The sequence below is a fragment of the Notolepis coatsorum genome (genome assembly GCF_963971535.1).
Source record: "Notolepis coatsorum genome assembly, chromosome: 16".
Taxonomy (NCBI): domain Eukaryota; kingdom Metazoa; phylum Chordata; class Actinopteri; order Aulopiformes; family Paralepididae; genus Notolepis; species Notolepis coatsorum.
Window position 1 is genome coordinate 27503153 of NC_140180.1, and position 27999 is coordinate 27531151.

Consider the following 27999-nt stretch of genomic DNA (forward strand, 5'->3'; position numbering starts at 1 on the left):
TTTCTTTTTTACAATAATTTGTGATGCCCATCACAAACACTGGCATTTAAAGGGTAAAAATTCAAAAATTCCTGCACCAGAATGCAGGAAATTAAGTTTTTGTAACAAAATAATTGTGTGTGTGTGTGTGTGTGTGTGTGTGTGAGTGTGAGAGAGAATGACGGACAATTGCTTGCTGTGTGAGAGAGAGAGAGAGAGAGAGAGAGAGAGTGAGAGAGAGAGAGAGAGAGAGAAAGATAGAGAGAGAATTAAGTAAATTTGCTGAAATACAGTTGTTCTTAATTTTCTCACTTGCTATGTGAGAATGTTAGTTATTATGTTCTCAATGCCCCTTGCATTGTATGAGTTGTGTGGAAGCGTTTGCTAGTTCTAGTGCTATCCCTTTGTACATTGTGGCTGTGTCTGACAAAAGTTAACAATAAATAATGGTATTAGGAATACATTTGCCTCCTGCGTGAACTGTGCATAGCTAATAGACTGTATTTTAACGCCGGTCATATGGTGGTACTTGGAGAGCCAGCTACGTTCTCAGGTGGTACTTGGTGTAAAAAGTTTGAGAACCACTGGTGTATGAAATGACAAAGCTAAAGAAATGGTTTGATGTAAATAAGCTATCACTGAATCTGAAAAAAACTAAATTTATGATTTTTGGCAATCGAAAACTAGATGAAAATATAGTACTGACCATAGATGGAGTTGATATAGAGAGTTAATGAATTTCGTTTTCTTGGTGTGATTATGGATGATAAATTAACATGGAAATCGCACATAGCACACGTTAAAAAAAAGATGTCCAAGAGTATTTTTGTTATGAATAAAGTAAAGGATGTGTTAAGAGTATGAGGCAATGAGAACACTCTACTGCTCACTCATCTCACCTTATATCAGTTATTGTGTTGAAGTATGGGGGAATACTTATGGGACTAATATAAAACCATTATATATACTACAGAAGAGGGCTGTACGAATCACACATAAAGTGAGTTATCGAGAACACACAAATATATTATTTATTAAATCTAGAATAATTAAACTTGAAGACATGGTTAAGTTTCAAACAATGTTAATTATGTTTAGGGCAAGAAATAATACACTGCCAGAAAAACTACAAAATCTTTTTCATTTAGAAAGTGAGTTTAGTAGGAGAAAATACAATTTTAAACATCAGTTTGCACGTACCACACTTAAACAGATGTGTCCTTCAGTTATTGGTGTAAAGTTGTGGAATTCTCTCCATAGCGAGCTTAAGGGATGTAATAGTGTTTATCAATTCAAAAAAAATTATAAAAAAAAATATTTAGTCAGTATGAAAATCAAATGTGATCTGAATAGTGAGATCTTTTCTTTTTTTCTTCTTCTCTTTCTTTTATTCTTTATTCTTTATCATTATTATTATTATTTAATTTTTTCTTGTTTAACTGTGGATTGTGCGTTTCTTTTATAATGGTATAAATTATTTGTGTAAATTAGGTTGTACGCCGACCATTAAGTAAATACTTGTTAGTCTAGGAATAAGGGGCAGGTAACTATAAGATTTATTCTTCTTCCTGCTCCTTTTGTCCATGGAATGACTATTTATGATTGTGTAATGAAGAAACTATGATTGTATGATTCCATGTGGCAAATAAAAACTCTGAACTGAACTGAACAGCACTAAAACACAGAGTACAGTTAGGTCTGGCAATGTGAGACAATGGGCCTCATTCACAAAGCGATATAAGAACAGATTTCCTCTTGTTTTATTCTGTATTATAGTAGTAAGTCCTACTGTAGAACATGACATATTAGCATGACATCTCATTTAGTAATGTCAATACTGAACGACTGCGCGATTGGCTCTTGACAATCGCACAGTCGTTCAGTATTGACATTACTAAATTATTGGCTCTTGACAATCGCGCAGTCGTTCAGTATTGACATTACTACATGTAAATGAGATGTCATTCTAATATGTCATGTTCTACAGTAGGACTTACTACTATAATACCTAATAAAACATTTAAAAAAACATTAGAATAATAGAAGAATGGCTTCCGCGCTACCTGTTGAATGGATCAGCATGGTGCAGTGCAATGCCAAACCTTGCTTTATAAGGAGCTGGTGGGGCATGTCTTTATGCAAATTCAATGAATGAGAACGTGCATTTCAGTTTAAGAATGAGTGGGATTCATCAGTCAACACACCATCATTCAACAGAACGGGTTGATGAATGCGGCGGTGGCTCTTCTTATTTTTCTCTTAACAGACAGTTAAGAAAAAATATAAGAGAGAGTTAAGAGAGTATTGGTGAATGAGGCCCAATGTTATTGGCAAAATAAGAGAGCGTGTGCAGAATAGTCAAGCTAAATATCATAACCTCATAATTCTGATCTCAAAATTGACATGGTAACATTAAAAGCATTCAACACTATATGCACTCAAGTTCGACACTGTTTGATGGGGTGACAGTGGCTCAGAAGGTAGAGCAGTTGTCTGGTAATCCGGAGGTTCCCGGTTAGATTCCTGCTCCTCCCAGGCAGTGTGTCGAAGTGTCCTTGAGCAAGACACTTAACTCCTAACTGCTCCCGATGAGCAGGTTGGCACCTTGCATGGTTGCCACCACGTCGGTGTGAGTGAATGAATAAAATGTGAGGAACAAATTGTAAAGCGCTTGGAATAAAAGCTCTATATAAATGCACCATTTACCAATGTTAGTTGCCCTTAGCTGCCAGAGTTGTACCCTTCCTGCTGTTGTACAGAACTTGTAAGTCGCTTTGGATAAAAGAGTCAACTAAATGACTAAATGTAAAAGGGGTTGGTGGTGAATTCAACTGTGACCGCGTCCCCGACCTCCAAGAACCTTGGTGTTGTCCTCGACGACCAGTTGAACTTCTCCGCTCATGTCACAGCGACAACCACAACCTGCAGATTACTCCTGAGCAACGTCAGAAGGATCCGCCCCTTTCTGACAAAAGAAGCGACCCAACACCTCATCCAATCAACAGTCATCTCCCGCCTCAACTACTGCAACGCACTGCTTGCTGGCCTCCTGGCCACTGCCACCAAGCCTCTTCAACTCATTCAGAATTATTTTACCTTTATTTTACCAGGTAGTCACTTGAGATCAAAGATCTCTTTTTCGAGCAAGACCTGGCCAAAATGGCAGCAAAAACAAAAACAAACATACAAAAATACACAAAACACAGACAGAGACATAAAAGGCAAAGTGGGGCAAGGGGATACATGCAGCGGCCCGCCTGATCTCAAACCTACCGAAGTCAGCCCATGTCACCCCACTTCTCAGGGACCTGCACTGGCTCCCCATGGCCGCACGAATCCGCTTCAAGGCCCTCGACCTAGCATATCATGCGGCGAAGGGAACGGCTCCCGCCTACCTCCGGTCAATGGTCTCTAACTACACACCCTCAAGACCCCTTCTGGCCGCCTCAGACCTACTCCTATCCGAGCTCCGGGAGGGTCATCAAAAAGAAGTCGCCTATTCTCGGTCCTTGCCCCACAATGGTGGAACGAACTTCCCACCACAGTTAGGACAGCCGAAACCAGTCCAATCTTTCGCCGTCGACTAAAAACGCACTTCTTCAATCATTATCTGTAATGAAATTAAATGGAAAAAAATAACTCTAAACCTAACTAACCTTATTGTCATGCACTTGTCCTAATATACTAACCTACACTATAGCACTCAACACGTTGATGAACATTGTTACTCAGCTGATAGAGTTGTACCCTTCCTGCTGTCTTGTTGTACAAAACTTGTAAGTCGCTTTGGATAAAAGCGTCAGCTAAATGACCAAATGTAAATGTAAATGTAAATGGTGAGAAAGCCCACCTCTACAGTGATGGTGAGATTCTGGTATTGGGTTATTTTGCTGTGTTTTAAATTAGGAGGTGGGATGCAGTGTGTGTGTTTGGGGGGGGGGTGGCTATGGCACGCTATGGAGAGGCATGGCACAATGTGGACAGCTGGCTAAACACTGAAATGCTATTTCTGCTGCTTAAACCACCATGAAATCTAGTGAAGAAGACCAACTGCAAAATGATCCCTCAGACGTGAAGGAAGCAGAGCCCTCTCTGAAGAGCCCTCTCTTTTCTCTCCCCGCCCACATATCTCACCCACCAACAGGGTTTTGGGGTCAAATGCATTCCTTGTGTATTTATGTTCCAGGATGAATTGAACATATTTCACCGAATAGGTAAATCATACCTTGGGGAACAATTGATTTCCAAAACATAATTTTGTCACTTCAAAAGACTGTAAACGAGACTCCGCCTTCCAACCACAAGCGTGGGATCCTCACCTCTGCGTTGATGTCGTTGAACTTGGTGATGAAGGCGTGCTTGATGACGTCCACAGCGATCTCAGAGGTGATGACCATGAAGACGTCCGGGAACAACACCCAGAGGTGGTCTGGGGAACAACGACCACAAGACATTACATTACAAAGATTAACACAGCAAGAATGCCCTGGGTTCGATAACCCACTTGGGGACCGGGTTGCCAGGTACCCAGGTGGGGTATCTCCCGGGCCTTTCCATGTGGAGTTTGCATGTTCTCCCTGTGCTCGTAAGGGTCACCCCCCCCCCCAAAAAAGAGATAAACCCAATGGAAAAACATGCAGAACAGATCGCTAATGCTGTCGCGTTACTGACGAAGACAGACAGGAGCATTTGGATTGGTCCCCGGGGGCGGCCCCACGCCACAGCCCGTGTCTGCTCCCGGCTGCCCTTGGGGAGAAGGACGATGGGGTGGGTCAAACGCAGAGAGGCATTTCATCTGCGACCCAATGCATCCATGTGTGTGTTCCTGTGTGTCGCCCATCTTACATGCGTGTGCTGCTGCATGACAATTAAAGACTTCTTCTATCACGCCGTTGGAATAAGACACTTCAAATCTGATCATATTTAGACATCTGCTTATCTGCCAATAAAGGCTATTATTATTTTAATCTATATTCATATTGCTCTTTATAGCATCTTGATTGTTCTTTTTATACATATCTGTATGAGTTGGTGCATTGCTGTTTGAGCTTTTATATTTTGCCTTGATATACTGCATATATACAGTATATACTGTATAACGCGCATCTGTTCTTTGACTGCTGTGACTGATTACTAGAGCAGCATGTCATCCTGCATTACATTACAGCCGACACCACAAGACAACATGCATCTCATTTAGTAGAGCCCGAGGCCAACTTATATGAGTCAGTACTACACAATTGGCAATTATAACACAGATATTTCTCGTTTCCATAGTCTGGATTTCAGAATTCCAGGATTCACTGGGCTGATGATGTCATTTTGATATAGTAAATTCCATGTTGGTATTCGCCCAGGCTCTATGATATGTATGTTGTTTCATAGCTTACATTGTACTTATATTGTACTTTTGGACATACAGTAGTTCAACATACTGCATAGCTTATATTGTACTTAGGAAATAGCCGAAATGCAATGATTCATCTTGAGGTGATATGCATTACTGGTTGGTGTGTAATAAAAAGAAAAACATTAGCCATTTAAAATTCCTATATGATTGCTATATTAAATCTGTGAAGTGTTTATTCGATACATTATGAAAAGTAGTAAACGGGTACCTGGGTTCCACGAGAACTGCTCCATATTCCTGAGGCAAACGATGAGCAGGAGTACATAGTTTGTGAAGCGTTCTTTGATATCTGGGGGGAAACATTGCAATTTCAATGCTGCCCGTAAGTATATTGTGGAAAAACAATCTCGACAATATAGTGTAGTTACAGTGGGGCCAGGCACAGCTTGCTAAATAGGAGATTGTCAGAGATGTGGAGAGAGAGAGTGGAGAATGGGAAATGATTAAGGCTTATTTTTCTCTCCTGTCATTTGTATAGAATGACAGCAACAGAGATGGAAAGATGCTGCTGCCTTGGGGCCACAGAAGCCAGTGGTCCAGAATGCATTGCATCCATAGCAGTGCGTCTCCAAATCCACCTACTGTATCAGAACAAACCGCCCTGATTACAGCTGCAAGAAGCTTTAATTTTAACCTCATGTTTGCTGGGAATTTTAACTAGTTTTGAATGTACAGTTTATGGCAGATGTTATAAGAGAATATGCCTAGGCTACTGTATTGTATGTCATCACTAAACACCAGTGTTATGATCTGGGAGTTGCTATTAGTTAAGATAAGATAAGATTGATAAGAATTTGAACTTGGAACTTTTATTCCTTTATTGATCCCTTTGCAGCATTGGGAAGGTACAGGTATGAGCAAGGTAATAGTAGAAAGACATAAATATAGGCAATCAAATTTGATCTGAATATAAAAAATACGAGGAGAAAAAAAAGAAAAAAAGAAATAACTTACCACTATTGGACATCTGAAAGAGGTTGTTTTTCTCAAACTTCTTAAACACGCTTCCTTTGATCTCCACAAACTGTAAGATGAGGGAAATGTTAGAACATCTATTAACGATGCATGAAATAAGAAAAACATGTTGCAATTTCATCTGAAGAAGCGTGTGTGCCCGTGTATGTGCATGTGTCTGTATATGTGTGTGTCTGTGTGTGTGTGTGCTTGTGCGTGTGTGTCTGTATGTGTGTGTGTGTCTGTGTATGTGCGTGTTACTCACGTTGTTGGACATCATGATGGTGAGCAGGGACTTGTTGTGTGAGTTGAAGGCTACGTTGAGGGTGGAGGCCTGGACCATGATAAGAATGGCATGGAGGACTGAGACAGATAGAAGCTCAGGAAGGCACCAAGTGTATTTGACATGCTATACACCATATAACTAAACTTAAAAGATGCTGTAAGCGGTATTTGTATTTATTATTATTATTTTTAATAAGTAAGTGTTAAATAGCTCTACATTCCGACAGCCATCACAGAGTGTTTGGTGAGTAACATGGGTCTCCCAGTCCCTCCACTCTGCAGTAAACACAAAATAAATGTTCTGTTATCCCTTCTCACTTTATCCAATCAGGAGAGAGAACCCTAGATAGTTTGACTTATTACAATAAATCTTATCAAACCAAACTTGCTGGCAGATTATTTTACTTGTTTCAAGCACATATGTTTTTATTTCTTATTTCTGTCAGACCATTTTTGCAGTGTGGAGTACTCTCTCCTGATTGGATAAAGTGAGAAACGGGATACCATAAAATCTATTTTCTGTTTACCGCAGAGCGGAGGGACTGGGAGACCCACGACCAAAACACTATATCAGTGATGGTTGTCGGAATGTAGAGCTATTATATTAACAAAGATAATTCCATCCCAAGATCACATAGATTTAAATACTTTCAAATCAGGAGCTACGTAGTCTCAAAGCACGGGGGCACAGAGGAACCACCCACATCCATAATAGAAAGACTTACGAGGAACAATATGGTGGGAAGAGGACAATTATCCAAGTTTTATGATGTGTTGTTATCAGGATCGGAAGAGAGCTCTTTGAGCAGTTTGCGGGCATGGGAGAGGGACATGGGGGTAGAAATAGCAGAAGAGAACTGGGAACAAGCATGTGAGATGTCACAGACACTTTCAATTAATACCAGATGTAAACTCCTACAATATAAGTGGATACATAGAGTATATATGACACCAGAGAAATTACACAAGTTTTATCCCATGATCCCGGATGAATGTACTAGGTGTGGGGTAGAGGTGGGGACCCTGTACCACTGTATGTGGGAATGTGAGAAGATACAGGAATATTGGAAGGAGATATTGGAACTCATATTGGAGATGACAGAGATAGAAATCCCGACCGATCCTAAGTTATGTATACTACACTTATACCCGGAGAAGTTCCCAGCTTATATTAGAAAGAGGAAATTGATTAATTTTTGTTTGTTACAGGCCAAGAGAGTGATAGCTTTGAACTGGAAGGAGATACAGAGACCAGGAGCTAAACAGTGGTTAAAGGAAGTGTCAGAAAACTTAGCAATGGAGAAACTAACATACATACAGAAGGGAAAAACAGAGCAGTTTGAAAGGACATGGACATCGTTTATACACTTCCTGGAAAATGTAAGAATCTAAAGGAGAGAGATAGGAAACATGAAAGGTAAGGGAGAGGAAAGGGAAAATGGGAGAAAGGTTTAGGGGAAGAAAAAATAAATAAAGAAGAAAAGTGGATGGAGGTAGAGAAGCCGAAGGACAGTTGTTTATTTTTATCTTTATTTGGTTTTTTTTAATTCATTTTATGTTATTTTATTAGTGTATCTTGTATTGTATTTTTATATTGGTTTATTTTTTATTTTTGTGCTGATATTTCCGTGATTTCTTGTACTGTAGGTAATTTAAAGGAGAGCTATTTTGCTGTTTCTTTCACGGTGTGGGAACTTTTACACAGTTCCTGTGAGTCTATGGAACACCTCTGAAAGGTTTGGAAAAAAAAATAAAAATAAAAAAAGGAAAATAGGAAGATCATTGTTCTATATTTCTAATCAGGTACTGAAAAGCAGCAGTGTTCTACCTCAGGATCTTGGGACATATTAAGGCGGGGCTCCTACCACTGTGTGGCCTGGGGCCAAATGCCACACCGTCTGCCACATTATTAGGTGGTTGAGGAATCTGACATTGAGAGTCGGAGACGTGGAGCCTGTAGATAGGAATCCACATAGCTGGGGGACGGTACTGGACACTGAGGAAGGCCATTTAGAAAATAGTTCCCCTTTAACGATTAACAATTAAGCATCAACAATAATTGTTTCTATGGTAATATGTCTGCGGATAGGTCAATTGTGTTGTAATTAGGGAAGGGAGGGGATTGAAGGGTGTCTTTTTATTTTTGTCATGTGCTGTTGTTTGTATATATACATATGTATGTTTGTGTAAAAGAAAAAATGTACAATAAAAACATTGTTTAAAAAATAAAATAAAAAGAAATCCACTTACGGCACCTTTAAATAAGACATCACTGCCGCCTCAGAGGCTCCAGTATAGTACTGGTCCACATTATAAAATAAAAAAAATAACCCACCCGGAGGCTTATGCTGCGTGGTGGAGGAGGAGTAGGGAAATAACTACTATTCTAATAAAAACTATTCCAATTACCGCGTTCACACAGAAAAGCAGCGGGGTTGGTCGGGCTGAATTCATAATGAGAATGAGAGAGAATTTCTTATGCACATCTTATTCCTATGTGCAAATTAAGGTTTTAAGTCGGCACTGCACTTTGCACCTTTGCACTTAGGGGTAGAATATAATTTATGTCTTGCATAAGAAATGTCTAATCCTCATGTCCTGCCTCTAGAACGCGGACAGAACTGTCCTGGATGCACAGGAGGAGCATAGCGTCACTGCCAGATAAAAAACACTTATCTCCAAAACGTTCACTTTGCAGGAATTCGGGAAAAACAGCCTCATTTTCAGATTAACATGTATTTAGTTTCATAGGTCCTAGGTCCATAAGGGAACCATGTAAACATTAATGTAACCCAAAAAAATTATAATGACCAAAATGGGAGATAAGTGGTTTTCATCCGAGAGTGATGATATGTGAATTCTTAAAATGGGTGGCATTCCCCTTTAAAGCCCTACATCAACACATGTTATATCACTGTGCTGAGCTGTAGACTCAGTAGAGCACAAGGATACAAACATAGAAGACAGCCATGAAGAAGTGAGGGATCACTCCTATACTGTCCCTCTTCCTCTCCCTGGGCTCCGTGGCTGTCCAGTACAGAGCGTCCAGGATGTCCTGGCCGAAGGACGAGAACAAGCGGTCTGCCACCTAACAGGAGGGGGGACATGGTAGGACGTAGGACATTAAGCACATGTATGGTCTGCCACCTAACAGGAGGGAGGGCATGATAGGACTCAGGACATTAAGCACATGTATGGTCTGCCACCTAACAGGAGGGAGGGCATGATAGGACTCAGGACATTAAGCACATGTATGGTCTGCCACCTAACAGGAGAGGGGACATGACAGGACTCAGGACATTAACTCATTGGACGCCAGACCCGAGATAAGTCGGGTTAACTCGCCATGCTTTGGACGCCAGACCCGAGATATCCCGTTTTTCGATATTTGTATTCATTATTCATCCAGGGACCTTGGTGTTACCATAGGGAATGAGTCTGAGATCGCCAAAGTGCAATACCGGCCGCATCCAGCTAGACGGCGGTATCGAGCACCCTTTGGACCTTATATCTTGGCCTGTGCAACGGTCAAATGTCTCCGGGCGCACTTTTCTGGGTCGGGCGGGTATAGCGGTTCTCCCGATTGCATTGAAGCGTGTCAAATACCCCCGATCCATATGTTGTAGTGGGTTATGTCATGGACCAGATGGAGATCAGATGGCGATCAAACAATTGGAATATTATTTTTGGAATACTCCCGATCACAGGTAGGGACTATCTGACGTCAATTCTAGCTTGATCGTGCAATGTTATTATACCGATCCAGCTGATCAGCGTTTTTAGTGTTCAATACGAATGCCGTTACTGGCAATCAAATCATCAGAAACGCCCCCCCCCCCCCCCCCCCCCCCTTTCATGCATTCATGATGAAACATAATACCTATTATATACATTTGATTTGGGAATAGTAGCGTGTCCAGGCAAGAAACGGCAACGGTTATAGTAGAATTAACGTATAAGGCTATAACTCAGCCTTTCGGGAATTACCCCAGACCACTCTAAAACTATACTTATATTCACCATGGTATAACACGGGAACGTATGGATGAAACAATTAATTCTTTTTCACATATTGAACGATAGATAGTATTGTATCCATAGCTATAATATAGAATATATAGCTCTACAAACAAGGTGACGCACTCCTATCTTTAAAGCGTGGCATTGCTACAACGGGACCCGTCTAATCCCTGGCGCTGAATGAGTTAAGGACATGGTCTGCCACCTAACATGAGGGGGGAAATGATAGAATGTAGGACATTAAGCACATGTATGGTCTGCCACCTAACATGAGGGGGAAATGAAAGAATGTAGGACATTAAGCACATGTATGGTCTGCCACCTAACATGAGGGGGAAATGAAAGAATGTAGGACATTAAGCACATGTATGGTCTGCCACCTAACAGGAGGGGGGACATGATAGAATGTAGGACATTAAGCGTGTATGGTCTGCCACCTAAAAAGAGAGGAGACATGATGGAATGTAGGACATAAAGCACATGTATGGTCTGCCACCTACAGTAACAGGAGAGGGGACCAGCTTGTACAGACAGGAGCTTGACTCCATTGACTTTGCAGACTTAGTTTGTGGCCAACTAGCTGGAGCTAGAATGAGGAACAGCACGGCCATTTTGGATAATCATGCCGAATTAACGCCGGTACACACATTACAAAAACCTTTGTAAAACACAAGTTTTCTGTGGGATTGTTATCAACTAGATAAGACTTCAGGCTATGGAACCATTGTTTTCCAGCTCCTACCTCTCAGCTGGAACTCAAAAACAGGCATCTGGCAAGCAAACAAAACTTTTACTTCAGTGTGTTCAAACCTCTGTAACTATTTCATTAGCACTCAGAGTGATTCTTTTTTTGTGGAAGACGGTTCAGAATGTTTCCTTTCTAAAGAGGCAATACTCCTGCATGTGCTATAAGTATAAAGTATAATAAATCGCTAATTACTTTGGGTATGCAATCGTCAGGCGTGTTATGCAAAACTAGCCCCATTTTTTACTGATGCATAAGTAGTTAACCCTTTCACTACCACATTATATAAGGTTAACCCTTTCACTACCACACTACAGAGTTAACCGCTGAGTGGTGGGCGGCATGGTGGTGTAGTGGTTAACACTGTCGCCTCACAGGAAGAAGGTCCTGGGTTCGATTCTCACTTGGGGGCCAGGTTGCCAGGTACCCAGGTGGGGTATCTCCCGGGCCTTTCTGTGTGGAGTTTGCATGTTCTCCCCGTGCTCACAAGGGGTTCCCCTCCAGAAAAAGAGATAAAACATACAGAACAGATCACACATGCGGCCCCATGCCACAACCCATGTCTGCTCCCGGCTGCCCTTGGGGGGGGAAGTACAACGGGATGTAGCATGGTAGTGAAAGGGTTAACATTAAGTAGTGTGGTAGTGAAGGGGTTAAGCACAGGTCAAGAGATATTGGAACTAGGGTTGCTCGATATTGGCTTTTTTACCGATACCGATATTGTCCAACTCTTAATTTCCGATATCAACCGATATCAACCGATACCGATATATAAACAAACTTGAACTTGTATTTGGTCGTCTAAAAAGGCAAAAATATTTTAAGAATATATTTCCATCTGAGATGCAGGTGGATCTGTAGCTCTGATCGGTCACATCTATATTATAGTCTATTACCGATCATGTAGTTCTGTTTGTCCTCCCGAGGTCACGGCTGACGCTCTGGGATTATAATTATACTCTTGGGTTTGGTCTTCCAAGCTCAGACAGCAGCGCTTGTGCAGTTCTTCTTTCTCTTCGCTCCCTTTTTAAATGGCATGTTCGGGGATGGGATTACATGGGCTATCAAGTGAAATTCCTCTTCTGTGCACACAAAACAACTGGCCTTCATGCCAGCGGCCGTCAGGCTCCACAACCGTGGGCTGGGAGAACTGACGGCGGCAGAACTCCAGAACTACCAGGAATGTCTGACCACTAAGTGTGTCTGACTCTTAACCACCTAACCTGCACAGTCTACAACATATTGTAACGTATAATATAACTGATAGGGCATACAGACCCTCATCTGCACCGCTGATTACTTTCTAATTATTCAGAGTTAATTATATTGTTTACACCTTTTTTTATATTCAGATCCAATTGTATTGCCTATATTTATGTATACTGTACCTGTACCTCCCCCCTCTCCCCCATGCTGCTATGAAGCCTGAATCTCCCTAAGGGGATCAATAAAGAAATATCTTATCTATGGTATTTCCGGGGTGTTAATTATGCTAATAGCAAATGCCTAAGAAGGGGGGGGGGGGGGGGGGGGGGTTAAGAACACTTCATGAATCAGATGTTGATTACTTACTACGAGAATGTTCATACAGTATATGAGGCCCAATGTCAATCATTTTATTCCCTTCATAAACTGCTGTCAAATCCATCTCGTCTCAGTTGATCCAGTGTAATTTAGCTCAAGTTTTTCCTCGTGCTCCGACTTGAAAAGCGTGACGATTACATGTCATAATTTGTAGACGTGAAGTGACTGTTACGTAAAGTGACATGATCAACAATAAAAACAAAAGAGCATGGGTTAAGAGACCGGGCCAGTGTTGCAATGGACACATTTTCTTGGTGAACACATGTCCAAACAAGCATACAATAATACATAGTACTACAACTGCAGTAGGGCTGGGCGATATGGAAAAAAATCATATCGCGATAACGATATGATAATTTTATTTTATTTCTCGATATCGATAATTATCGAATTGTTATAAGTATACATTTTTTTTTTTTTTTTTTTTTTTTTTTTAACAACAGATTTATGTTTATTTTGCAGCAATTCTTTGTCGTTGCCGCCATCTTTAGTGTTACATCCCCTCACACTCCAGTTCTCAGGCTGCAGCTGGTTTAAAAGCTAAAGTAAACCGGCTTCTCTGCTGGCTGTGGCTCCAGAGGAGTTGAACAGTTCTGGCTCTGTTCGTTTATTTTCGATCTTTTGGCGCTTTTTTGGTGGACAAACCACCGCACATGTGCACTGTGACTCGTGACTGGAGTCTAGTTCTGCTAGCACACATAGACTACTGTGTACAGACGGTTTCAAAATGTATTTTAAATTAGAAAGCAAACAAAATAAATGGACAAGAGAAAAATAAATCTCAATTTGGTCAGTATTGTCATTTGGACAAGCAAAGCCATTACTTTAAGTTGCAGGCAAGAAAGACAAGTCTGTCCACTGCCCTGTTGCAGGTCACAAAAAAAAAAAAAAAAAAAAAAAAAAACGATTTTCTTTTATTTCGATATTCGATATCGATTATTAAAATATATCGCGATATTTATCGTTATCGTTATATCGCCCAGCCCTAAACTGCAGTATGATGATCCGATTATGATGATGACCAAAATACAACATAATCAGACCAGTGTTGAGTGTTATATTAGTGTTTACATGGGCCATGCTTTCCCAGAATTCATAACCAGGGCCAGAATTCCCAGAGCCACATTAAGATCAGTCACAGTGATGAGTGTAAACACAGTCAGAGGGACATTCTGTCAGGTCAGGTTAGATTTTAATTGAGTGATTCCTTCCCTCGCCCTGAGTAAACGTGCAAGTAATTTTGAGCTTGACAGTCGAGAGGGGAATCCTTCCCCACACATACAGTACATACCCTGCAGTACATGGATTCATACGTGAAATCATCAGATGGGAATGAGACGCGCGTTTCAACTCGATCGTTAAAGATACTGTGAACGTGACCTCTTCTCATTACCACAATGACAAATAAAACTGCCTGATCTCAAACCTACCGAAGTCGGCCCATGTCACCCCACTTCTTAGGGACCTGCACTGGCTCCCCATTGCTGCACGAATCCGCTTCAAGGCCCTCGACCTAGCATACCGTGCGGCAAAGGGAACCGCTCCCGCCTACCTCCGGTCAATGGTCTCTAACTACACACCCTCAAGACCCCTACGCTCTGCATCTTCTGGCCGCCTCAGACCTACTCCTATCCAAGCTCCGGGAGGGTCATCAAAGAGAAGTCGCCTATTCTCAGTCCTTGCCCCACAATGGTGGAATGAACTACCCACCCCAGTTAGGACAGCCGAATCACGTCCAATCTTTCGCCGTCGACTAAAGACGCACTTCTTCAACCATTATCTGAATTAAAAAAAAAAAAGAAAAAAAAAAAAAAAGAAAAAAAAAAAAAAATCTAACCCTAACTAACCGTACTGTCATGCACTTGTCCTAATAAACTAACCTACACTGTAGCACTCAACACTTTGATGAACATTGTTGCTCAGCTGATAGAGTTGTGCCCTTCCTGATGGCTTGTCGTACAGAACTTGTAAGTCGCTTTGGATAAAAGCGTCAGCTAAATGACTAAATGTAAATGTAAATGTTCATGAAGTCACGCATGCAGCGATACCCTTTGCAATACAACAATGTTGTCATGTGCGGCACAGTGTTTCTGATTTAGCAGCTAAATGGGTCATTTCAGTGCTGAAGCCTAGAACCAGGCTTTGCTTCCCATTTCCTATTTTAGACCCATTTCCACTGTGGTTTAGTTTTTTGTTTTGGAGAAGGAATAAACCCAGATGATGGATTTCCAAGCAGTGGAGGCATCCTTTCGAGCAGTGAGGTTCCACCAATGGTGTACGAGAAAGCAACGAATTTGAATTTATCATAAATGTCCACTGTGTGGGTGAACACTACGGTAATTACAGTATACAAGGATGCAACTACTAACTGTACAATATTACAACTGTACAATCACAGTATATATATATGTGACTAAAAATACTGGGTGGACAGTAGCCTATTTATTGTAAAATAACTTATTTATTAACTGTAATTATTATTATATATTAACTCATTCAGCGCCAGAGCGATATGCCCGATATAGGTCTAGTACGCCACCGCTTTAATCAATGGGGGGACTGCGAGATTTGCGAGTGCTTAAAATATATCTTAAATTATAGCTATGGGTCTAATACACCCGTCGATTATCAGTGAGTTGCTTCCAGTCAACATGTGCAAAACGGATTGTTTTTTCATCGGTACATTTCCGTTTTATACCGTTTGGAATATGAATATGAGGGGTAGGTTGCTCTATAAGCCTTCGGCTTCAAACCTATAGTTTTCGTTTGTTTATTTGTGAAAAATTTCGAAAAATTATTTGTTAGTTTATTTATTTGTATTTGTAAACATTAGAAATAAAATAATTCATTCAAATAATTCATTCATTCAATATAGTTGGAGTGCTTCTGTGTAATTCCAGGAAAAGACGCGATAATGGCGTTTTAGTGGAATACACTAAACACGTTGTCATTTTTCGCCTGATTATCGAATCTTCCTGAAATCAACGCTAGATCATCATTATTATCCTTCCTCGTGCAAGAATGAAAAGAGCCTCGTAGCGCGAGTTGGAGTGCAATACCAGCTGGAAGGCGTAGGCGGCGGTATTTGCCCTTTTGCGAGCTCAGACCCATTCCCAATGATAACATCAGGCTGGATGGATGAAAATGAATGGATATCGCTAATAAAAGAAATAATGATTAAAACCCGACTATACTCGTGATTGGCGCTCAAGCGATGGCGAGTTAACCCGACTATCATCGTGACTGGCGCTGAATGAGTTAACGATCAATGGACATGTTTTTTTTTTGTGCAGATCGTTCCGTTGGAAGAAAATGTAACACTGTGCGGACAACGCCTCTACTTCCTCAGGTGCCTAAGGAAGTTCCAAGTCAGTCAGAAGATCCTTAGGAACTTCTACTCATGTACAATAGAGAGCATCCTGACTGGCAACATCACCTCCTGGTTTGGGAATAGCACTGCACAAGACCGTAGCAGACTACAAAGAGTGACACGTTCAGCCGAACGCACAATTGGAGGGGGGCTTCCCACCCTCCAGAACATTTACAACAAGCGGTGCAGGGGGAAGGCTAAGAGAATTATTAAGGACTCGAGCCACCCGAACAACTGCCTCTTTGAACTGCTGCGGTCAGGCAAGCGATACCGGAGTCTTAAGGCGAGCACAGAAAGACTCAGAAGAAGCTTCTATCCCCAGGCCATCAGGCTGCTAAACGAACAATAAACAATATGCAACAACCATCAAATGCACACAGCACACACACCCACACTCACTTAAACAAACAACACACTGCAGCACCCACTCTCCACACTTTAGATCACACAAACACACTTTATATTTATTGATAAAGGATTTGCACTACAACTCGTACACCTACTGTAAATTGTACCTAAATTGCACCTCATCCCATTTCTGCCTTGCACTATATAGTATTGTATATTAGTACACTGCATAGTATTGTGTATTGTATATTATATGGTAACTCAGTTACGTCTATTCTGCATCGAACATTGTACATATGTCTATACTGAACACTGTGACCTCATTTTTTTACCTCATTTTTTTACTTCTAATTTACATACTATACTATGTTATTTTATTTCATACTTATCTTATCTTGTCTTGCACAGTCTCTGGAGCGTAACAGTAAGAAGCATTTTGTATAAAAGTATTCTGTACTTCTGTATGACAACTATTAAAGAAACTTGAAACTTGAAACTATTGCAATAAGGGGCAGGACCTGATCAGCATTGATTCTTCCTATTCCTTTTCGGACAAAATAATGTTTGGTTTATTATTTTTATCTTACTTTATAATAATTGTTTTGTCTTTTCGCAGCAAATTATCTTTATATTTATTGTTTGAAATAAATCATTCATTCATTAATTTATATGAGTACAGTCTCAGTGTGTTGTGGACACACTGCATCACACTGAAGCGGTATAAGACGCTGAGCATTACCTCCAGCATGTTGTAGATGATGTAGAGCTTGATGACGGACTGGCCTCGGATCAGATGGTACATCATGGAGTAGTCCACGTAGTGCATCATGGTGTAGCTCAGCACCAGGATCAGCGCCTTCAGGACGTCACACACCTGGGCCGGCTGGAGCAGCCGCGAGCCGCTGAGCGGAGAGAGGCAGATCACGTACGTTTAATCCACACGCACGACGCTCGCAAACACATCACGCATGCATAATATACCCACGAGCAACACGCTAATAAAGATGTCAAAATGTAGCGCTGATGTCAGATGATCATCTCCAAATAATATGTCAGATTAATCATTTAGAATTATTATCGTTTTATTATTGTACAGTGGGTTTTGGATGAGATTCATCTGACAGCAACTACACACTTTTGCAAAACCCCTGGTGGCATACATTCATAAAGTGGGGTCTTAGAAGCCAATGCAAGGAGTGCCATAGTAGTTCTAGTCTTCTTGGTTTGAATGGTGAGACTTTTCGATGGCTATTTATTCACCCCATGCAGATAAATGGCAGAGCATTCGTCACACAGCAGTGCAAGTGGTGTTAGGTGAATAAGACGAATTGAATATAAATACAGGAAGAGTTGTCACATAAAAGCATGCAGAGTCTATAAGTACACGTCACTTTCAAACGCATGTTGCATTCGTAATGGGTGGCAATGGTAGCGGCTTAAGAGGATATTCGGGGAGGACTGACAAATCCATAGGCTTGGTAATTTAAATGTTTCTGTGGAGAGGGTTAAGAGGAGAGTGCAGAGAGAGGGAAAGGGAGAGTAACACACAGAGAAAGAAAGAGACAGAGAAAGAAAGAGAGAGAGAGAGAGAGAGAGAGAGAGAGAGAGAGAGAGAGAGAGAGAGAGAGAGAGAGAGAGAGAGAGATTACCTCTAAGAAGACATGTAGTTTCCATGTCATCTACACAGGACTAGTCTATATGATATGACAAGATATCAACCACAGTTATGTCTAGGTATAAAAGATCAGTTTCAATACCTTCAGCCACAGTAGTTTAGCAGGATGTTCATGTTTTAGACATAATGCATCTTCATCAGGGGTTAATGCATTCAGACAGTGGTAAAGAAACACTACTTTGCCGACATGAAAACTGAGCCTCACTTATATAAATAAATCCCCAGCAAATACACCTCTAGATCTAGTGTACAAGAAACACAGAGACACAAATTAACTAATCTAATGGCAGTCAGCAAAGTGCACTTACTGCATCCAATGATTCATCTTTTATCATGACTAACAGGGCTTATTCCTTACAGCCAATCTCCCTACAAACACGAGAGGAGAATAAACCACTTATTTGAATGACTAAACTACCGGCAGCTGAAAAGAGAAGGCTGTCAAGGTGTTGATGATATTTCAGCTAATTTTACAAGCAGCATACATTGACTTCAGGGTGAGAGGGGGGAGAGAGGAGGGTGTCAACAAGGCGTGCAGCAAGTGTCTCACTCGCTTCCTGATCGGTGTGCAGTTGAGCACGGAGTTGTGGAAGGAGATGGAACGGAACTGAAATCCGTATTCCGTTATCACACAAGATGACTGGCTTAAAGCTCCTACAAGGAGGATTTTCAACAATATACATCAGTGTCAGATTGGTTGCAATACCTTGGTATAATTACAGCAAACAAATGAGACTATTAGCTCAGACGAAAAACTCTGTTTTAGGTTTTCAGATTTCTTTAAAAAAAAAGAAAAATGATCTATAAGTTGATGATAAGTTGGTAAGTGTTGTGTACATTCATAGTTAAAGATAGAGGTTGAGTACCTTCTTAAGATATATCACATCCACACTCCCAAGTGATATGGATTGACTCTACAACTGCAACATGGGCTGTCCAAAATATGAGGAATTATTGATATGATTATTCTTCACAATGGTTCAATCGGTAGCCCAATTCCAATCAGAACCTATTTCCCATAAACCCTGCCGCTTATTGTTGGAAGGATATTTTTCCATCAAAATCCTCCTAGTGTCTTTAATAAATAACTAAATAAACGATTGTTCCTATACTCAAACAGAACCATAGTTCTAGTCTTACACGCTCTCTCTTGAGGACATGGCTCCATCTAGTGGTCACATGTGATGTGCCGGCAGCAATTTGGGAGAGGTTGGCGTCAATATGGGCCAGGTGTTTCTCTTGAGGTCATAACAGGACACTGCTGCGGTTATTAGATTCAATACACAGTAGTCAGAGCTGGTGCTCTCCTGCCCTGTTAGCAGGTGCCAAGCCCTCTGCCACACTCAGAGGCTTAGCCAAAAACAACCGCCTGATATGAGAGCGAGAGAGAACACTCACAGGAGAGAAAGAGGGAAAGAGCAAGAGAGCTAGTGCACATGAGGGTGGAGGAGAGGGAACATTTGTCTGAGTACGTGGGAGAACTGTGTGGGTGTCTAGTGTTTAAGGTCAGTCCAGCTTTAGTAACATGCAGACAGGCATGTAAAGGACACGCATCAGCCAAGCCCACAGCAGGCTACAGTCATCAGCACTAGAGGGTACTACTGCAGTCATCAGCACTAGAGAGAGTACTACTACAGTCATCAGCACTAGAGAGAGTACTACTACAGTCATCAGCACTAGAGAGAGTACTACTACAGTCATCAGCACTAGAGAGAGAGTACTACTAGTCATCAGCACTAGAGAGAGTACTACTACAGTCATCAGCACTAGAGAGAGTACTACTACAGTCATCAGCACTAGAGAGAGAGTACTACTACAGTCATCAGCACTAGAGAGAGAGTACTACTACAGTCATCAGCACTATAGAGAGAGTACTACTACAGTCATCAGCACTAGAGAGAGTACTACTACAGTCATCAGCACTAGGCAGAGAGTACTACTACAGTCATCAGCACTAGAGAGAGAGTACTACTACAGTCATCAGCACTAGAGAGAGTACTACTACAGTCATCAGCACTGGAGAGAGTACTACTACAGTCATCAGCACTAGAGAGAGAGTACTACTACAGTCATCAGCACTAGAGAGAGAGAGTACTACTGCAGTCATCAGCACTAGAGAGTACTACTACAGTCATCAGCACTAGAGAGAGAGTACTACTACAGTCATCAGCACTAGAGAGAGTACTACTACAGTCATCAGCACTAGAGAGAGAGTACTACTACAGTCATCAGCACTGGAGAGAGTACTACTACAGTCATCAGCACTAGAGAGAGAGTACTACTGCAGTCATCAGCACTAGAGAGTACTACTACAGTCATCAGCACTAGAGAGAGTACTACTGCAGTCATCAGCACTAGAGAGAGTACTACTGCAGTCATCAGCACTAGAGAGAGTACTACTACAGTCATCAGCACTAGAGAGAGTACTACTGCAGTCATCAGCACTAGAGAGAGAGTACTACTACAGTCATCAGCACTAGAGAGTACTACTGCAGTCATCAGCACTAGAGAGTACTACTACAGTCATCAGCACTAGAGAGAGTACTACTACAGTCATCAGCACTAGAGAGAGTACTACTACAGTCATCAGCACTAGAGAGAGTACTACTACAGTCATCAGCACTAGAGAGAGTACTACTGCAGTCATCAGCACTAGAGAGAGAGTACTACTACAGTCATCAGCACTAGAGAGAGTACTACTACAGTCATCAGCACTAGAGAGAGGGTACTACTACAGTCATCAGCACTAGAGAGAGTACTACTACAGTCATCAGCACTAGAGAGAGTACTACTAGTCATCAGCACTAGAGAGAGTACTACTGCAGTCATCAGCACTAGAGAGTACTACTGCAGTCATCAGCACTAGAGAGAGAGAGTACTACTACAGTCATCAGCACTAGAGAGAGAGAGTACTACTGCAGTCATCAGCACTAGAGAGAGTACTACTGCAGTCATCAGCACTAGAGAGAGAGTACTACTACAGTCATCAGCACTAGAGAGTACTACTACAGTCATCAGCACTAGAGAGAGTACTACTACAGTCATCAGCACTAGAGAGTACTACTACAGTCATCAGCACTAGAGAGAGTACTACTACAGTCATCAGCACTAGAGAGAGTACTACTACAGTCATCAGCACTAGAGAGAGTACTACTGCAGTCATCAGCACTAGAGAGAGAGAGTACTACTACAGTCATCAGCACTAGAGAGAGTACTACTACAGTCATCAGCACTAGAGAGTACTACTGCAGTCATCAGCACTAGAGAGAGTACTACTACAGTCATCAGCACTAGAGAGTACTACTGCAGTCATCAGCACTAGAGAGTACTACTACAGTCATCAGCACTAGAAAGTACTACTACAGTCATCAGCACTAGACATTTACATTTACATTTAGTCATTTAGCTGACGCTTTTATCCAAAGCGACTTACAAGTTCTGTACGACAAGCCATCAGGAAGGAGTACTAGAGTACTAGAGTACTAGAGTACTACTGCAGTCATCAGCACTAGAGAGAGTACTACTACAGTCATCAGCACTAGAGAGAGAGTACTACTACAGTCATCAGCACTAGAGAGAGTACTACTGCAGTCATCAGCACTAGAGAGAGTACTACTACAGTCATCAGCACTAGAGAGAGTACTACTACAGTCATCAGCACTAGAGAGACAGAGTACTACTACAGTCATCAGCACTAGAGAGACTACTACTACAGTCATCAGCACTAGAGAGAGAGTACTACTACAGTCATCAGCACTATAGAGAGTACTACTGCAGTAGGGATTGGTACCTTCCACATTTGAACCGATACCGGTACCTGTGAATCGATACCGGTACCCAACGGTACCTTTTTTCAGTACTTTAGTCTCAAGAAATGTAATTTACCTACCTCAGTTGTAAAAAAAAATCCAAACTTCAAATAACTACAATTTCGACAGTTTTCGGCTTGTCATTGCTCCGACTGCTTTGTTGTTGAATCAAGTCAAATCCTAGGTAAGCATATATTGTGCGTGTGAACGTTGACATGAAAAAAAAAAAGTAAAAAAAAAAAAAAAAAAAAAGTAAAAAAAAAAAAAATTTAATACATTTTTATTTTTTTTTTGGTTTCTCACTTGATTCGATACTCGGTAGTACCGACGTGTTTCGGTTCGGTACCTCAAAAGTACCGAATTCGGTACCCATCCCTATACTGCAGTCATCAGCACTAGAGAGAGTACTACTGCAGTCATCAGCACTAGAGAGAGTACTACTACAGTCATCAGCACTAGAGAGAGTACTACTACAGTCATCAGCACTAGAGAGAGTACTACTACAGTCATCAGCACTAGAGAGAGTACTACTACAGTCATCAGCACTAGAGAGAGTACTACTACAGTCATCAGCACTAGAGAGAGTACTACTACAGTCATCAGCACTAGAGAGAGTACTACTACAGTCATCAGCACTAGATAGAGTACTACTACAGTCATCAGCACTAGAGAGAGTACTACTACAGTCATCAGCACTAGGCAGAGTCATAACAGTCATAGCGGTCTATAGATATTTTGCCACCTGCATTATTTGATCTTTGATTATTTTTTTTATTTTTATTTTTTTTTCCTTCTATTCAAGAGGAATATAATAATAATAATAATAATAATAATAATAATAATAATAATAATAATAATAATAATAATAATAATAATAATAATAATAATAATAATAATAATAATAATAATAATAATAATAGAGAATGTTCAATCATTAGCAAGGAATTGCAGTTGCATTTTTTAATGAAAGGGAAGTGACCCAGTCTAACCCTGATGAGCACTGATTGAAAATGTTCAATCAGTTCAAATACTTTAATTATAACTAAATATGTGTTTAGTAGTGTACAGTTAGCCCTACGTTGTTGACAGTGGCCTTTAGTTGACGTTGCTTCTAAAAAAGGTAGAAACTCTAGATACAAAGATATTAGTCAGCGAAAAGGTCTGGACTCTGGTGAAGATAGTTATAGCAACAGCGTTGAACCAGAAATAAAGTCTGAGTGAAGATTGAGTCATAGCGACAGCATTGAACCAGAAACCAGAAATGCCTGTGTGCTCCGGTGATCTTTCCCCTACTTCACTGTAAAGATGTCCTCAAAGGTGTCCGATCTAATAGTAGCCCTGATGTTCATGAGGACCGGATAGACGCTGGGAGCAAAGCCATCTGCCGTTGTGCCATCTCTCCCCCCCCCCCCCCAGCATGTGCAACACACACACACACAGATATATGGCCTGTAGTCGCAAAGCTGCAGGAACAGGCTCCGTTACTGTAGCCTGTGCAAAGCAGTGTTAAATCCTCTAGTCCGTTACATCTCTTCCCGTTACTCACACTTATAGTAACCTTACGTTACAGTGAGCTACGCTTCACTCCAGCCGCTGCTGTGTCATTCACACTTCACTTAAAACCTCTACAGCTGGAGAACTAGCGGCTGCAGAACTCGAGAACTGTTAGGAATGTCTGATCACTAAGTGTGTCTGCCTCTTAACCACAATGTATGACATATATCATGCCAGTTAGGGTACTTTGTGTATACTTTTTACTTTTACTGTTACTCATAGCATATATTCAGATTCAAATGATATATTGCCTATATTTATTGTAACTAGGGATGCTCGATATTGGCTTTTTTACCGATACCGATATACCGATATTGTCCAACTCTTAATTTCCGATACCAATATCAACCGATACCGATATATGCAGGGTTCCCCCCCCCCAAAAAACGGAATAATTTCAGGTAATTAACATTACATATGTCTTGTTGTGTAATTAGCATAACATTATGCATACTTTTGACAATAAATAAAATCAGAATTTGTTCTTACTTGCTTGCCTGGGTAAATAAATGTTATAGAAATTTACAAAAAATGTAAATTAAAAAATTTAAAACAGATACCGATATTTTCCGATATCACATTTGAATGCCAATATCGGCCGATAATATCGGTAGGCCGATAATATCGGACATCCCTAATTGTAACGTATAATAATATAACCGATAGGTCATACAGACCCTCATCTGCACCTTTGTTTACACTGTTTATTTTTTCTCATATTTCTATATTCGGATCTAAATTGTATTGCCTATATTTATGTCTTTCTATTATTACCCTACCCATACCTGTACCTACCCTCCCCCCTCCCGCTATGATGCCCAGATGTCCTCAAGTGGATCAATAAAGGATGTAGGAGAGAGGAGGAGAGGAGGAGAGGAGGAGAGGAGGAGAGGAGATACAGAATCTATCCACCACAACCATAAATGTTTGTGAGCCCTTTTAAGAAAACCCCATAAGCCGGTTCCTCTCAGCCACTGCCGACAAAGAAACTTGAATAATGCCTCCATTGGTGGAGCTGAGCATCGCAGCAGAGCGCCACAGTGGGGAGAGGCTGTCAGCTTGTGTTACAGTCTCATTACAGGTGATGGTGACGCATGGAGGTTCAAGCGCCTTGGCACCGTCTCTCTCGAGGCCCCCGCTAGCTTGACAGTGATGCAGCGTGTGATGAATCCAGCTCAAAGCTACACATTATTAACAACAAACACCATGGAGATGGGAGGGACATTTCTAAAGCGTGTGTGGAGTGTAGGGAGCATTGGGAGATTGGTGAGCGTACCTGCTTCTTTTGCAGTAGGGGCATGTGTGCGCCCTGCAGACAGGGAGGCATGGGGAGAAGAAGAGTATAATGTCTCGACATCATGTTCTAACCATGTTGTCTTTGGGTCGTCAGTGAGACAGGGACACGGCCCTGTTAAGAGGTGGACTTGACAGTAAGTCGAGGCCCTATGCGAGACCAGGATAACGAGGATGCGACGAGTCCCCCGACATTCTCACAGAGGAACGTCAGCACTGGGAGACAACGCTGCTTCTTCCGACGCTGGGCTTTGTCTCCCAGTGATATAGGGGGCTGTTTTAGGACGACATTGACCCCTCCTGGTCCTCGTTATATAGACGCATGTCAGGTTTGGGAGACCGGATGAAGTCAACGTCTGGTTCAAACGTTGGTACAAAAGGCATATTGGAGCCAATCCAGTAATGCCATACGTTTCAGATTCAAATCAAGTACTCAAACGTAACTTATTTTTTAAACGCCAAACTTCATCCTTTATGAAGGCACGATTCGGTGGATCTGTGCATCACTGCTTTTGTTGGCATGCTGTGTGTCAGTTTTCTGCACAATATCAGTTTTGGTTGGCATGCGTTATTTAGTCAGACCCTCCAGGATTTTGCGATTGCAAGAATGAATGCAAATTCAACCAAACCCTGCAATATTTGCGACAGCTTGCAAATTTGAATATTTCCGCAGATAATGTTCCAGCTGCTCACAATTTTCTGGTTCTTAACGTTACCTTGCAACATTGTAGTGACAATCTTCATTTGACAGTCACTTTTCAACCAGGAGATGCGTTGTGAGGAGGACTGGAAGTAACTAAACTAGGCTACAACAAAACAAGTCTGCGCAAGGAGGCAACTGCTTTGAACTGCCCTGTTCAGAACAGTGTTTTGTATCCAGATATGTCCAGATGTCCATATGAGTCTTGAGTGACCACTTGTGATCAGATTTCGTTCCCCCACTCAATATGCAAATAAACATGTAGGGAGTAGTACACCGACATCACTAAATCTGCACGCAAATGACGTAATGTAATAGAGCAAGTGTAACACGCACACTGTTCCATTACCATTTAATTTAAAAAAGATATATCGCTAAATAAAAATAAAATTATAAAATCATGGACTTGCCATTTTCACAAATTCCCGCAATAAAACACATGCACTTTTGCAAAAATCGCATTGCACTTTTTGAGAAGAACTGCACTGCAAAATCAAGCATTTTGGGTTGCAATAATCACAGACAAACTCAGCAAAATCCTGGTGGGTCTGTGTATTTCTGTTCATTCCATTGGTGTACTATTGATAAATGGGTCATCTTGTTGTGTGTGTGTGCGTGTGTGTGTGTGTGTGTGTGTGTGTGTGTGTGTGTGTGTGTGTGTGTGGTCAGACCTGAGGCCACAGCAGGGCAGAGTGAGGACTGTGTGTGTGTGTGTGGTCAGACCTCAGGCCACAGCAGGGCAGAATGAGGACTGTGTGTGTGCGTGTGCGTGTGTGTGTGTGTGTGTGTGTGGTCAGACCTGAGGCCACAGCAGGGCAGAATGAGGACTGTGTGTGTGCGTGTGCGTGTGTGTGTGTGTGTGTGTGTGGTCAGACCTGAGGCCACAGCAGGGCAGGGTCAGGACTCTCAGCAGCGCCAGCAGCACTCTGAGGGGCAGCAGGGTGAAGACGTACAGGAAGGCGTCCACACACAGGAAGAAGCCGAACATCATCAACTGGAAACACATTACAACCATAAATATATCAATATCTGGTTAACATATTACAACAATATATCAACATATTACAACAATATATCAACATATTACAACAATATATCAATATCTGGTTAAGATATTACAACAATATATCAACATATTACAACAATATAATATCAACATATTACAACAATATATCAATATCTGGTTAACATATTACAACAATATATCAACATATTACAACAATATATCAACATATTACAACAATATATGAATATCTGGTCAAACTAACAAATAGTTAAAGGGGAAGTCATCCATTCTAGACAATATTGTTGATATTAGCATGTGCACACGATACGTCGGCATTTGCCAGATTTGCCGTCCCTGTCGCTCCCATTGCCCCCTTACCCCCTGGAGTCTATGAGGAACTAGCCAAGATGAGCAGCATTCTCTATATTTCATTTATATTACCCTGCCTGAACCTGTACCTCCCCTCCCTGCATTTCCCCAAAATTATTAATAAAGGAACATCTTATCTTAAAATATAAAGAAATGGACTCATTGTGTGTGTGTGTGTGTGTGTGTGTGTGTGCGTGCGTGCGTGTGTGTGCGTGTGTGTGAAAATGATAACAATAAATTGTAAAGGCCTAAGTAAACAATATTTTAAAAGCACTTTTCTCAAGAAATGTTGGCAAGTGCTTAACAACACAAAGAACTGCAGTAGAAATCAGATCATCAGGGTTGAAGAAATAGTACAGAACAACAACAGAGTAGCCTAAAATACAGATACTGTAAGATAATATAGTTATGAACACAGGAATAAACCCTAAAGAAATTAAACAGAAAAATATTATAAAAAGTCTTGCTCATGAGTGTTTTCGTGACATGATTTAAAAGATACAAGTAGTGTGAATGCGATAGAAATACGATGTGCCATTTCATCATCGCTCCATGTTACACAAGTTCCCAGAGAACACATTCTGGTACCTTTGAGCTGATAACTAGGTCAACTGTTGCACAACTGTTCTGTTGTGTTACTACATTACCAACTATATGGACTATATGAGCAAATTCATACTGAAACATTAAAGGGTATAGGGCCAGGGTTAGAAAAAAAAATGTTTTGTATTTCGGGGGCACCGAATTTTTATGATGAAAATTAACATAAAGATTATAAAACATTGTCAACACTTTTTTCGTCTTCGTCCCTATGTTTGATAACGTAATGTTAATGTCTCCATATATAGGGCTCTACGCTAACCTTTTTCCCAAGGAGCACATGTGCTCCTAAATAAAA

The 27999-nt window shown here is 41.1% G+C and overlaps 1 protein-coding gene across 1 annotated transcript in view; it reads right to left on the reverse strand.

Annotated features, from left to right (window-relative positions):
• tapt1a (transmembrane anterior posterior transformation 1a) overlaps nucleotides 1-27999 on the reverse strand; it is a 72477-nt gene that overhangs the window by 32617 nt on the left and 11861 nt on the right. Inside the window, exons 3-9 of the mRNA XM_084331588.1 lie at nucleotides 26602-26720; nucleotides 17435-17597; nucleotides 9581-9716; nucleotides 6609-6706; nucleotides 6344-6413; nucleotides 5598-5678; nucleotides 4299-4408 (exon numbers count right to left, since the gene is read on the reverse strand). Of these exons, the coding sequence (XP_084187714.1) occupies nucleotides 4299-4408; nucleotides 5598-5678; nucleotides 6344-6413; nucleotides 6609-6706; nucleotides 9581-9716; nucleotides 17435-17597; nucleotides 26602-26720 (777 nt within the window). The remainder of the gene's footprint in view (nucleotides 1-4298; nucleotides 4409-5597; nucleotides 5679-6343; nucleotides 6414-6608; nucleotides 6707-9580; nucleotides 9717-17434; nucleotides 17598-26601; nucleotides 26721-27999) is intronic.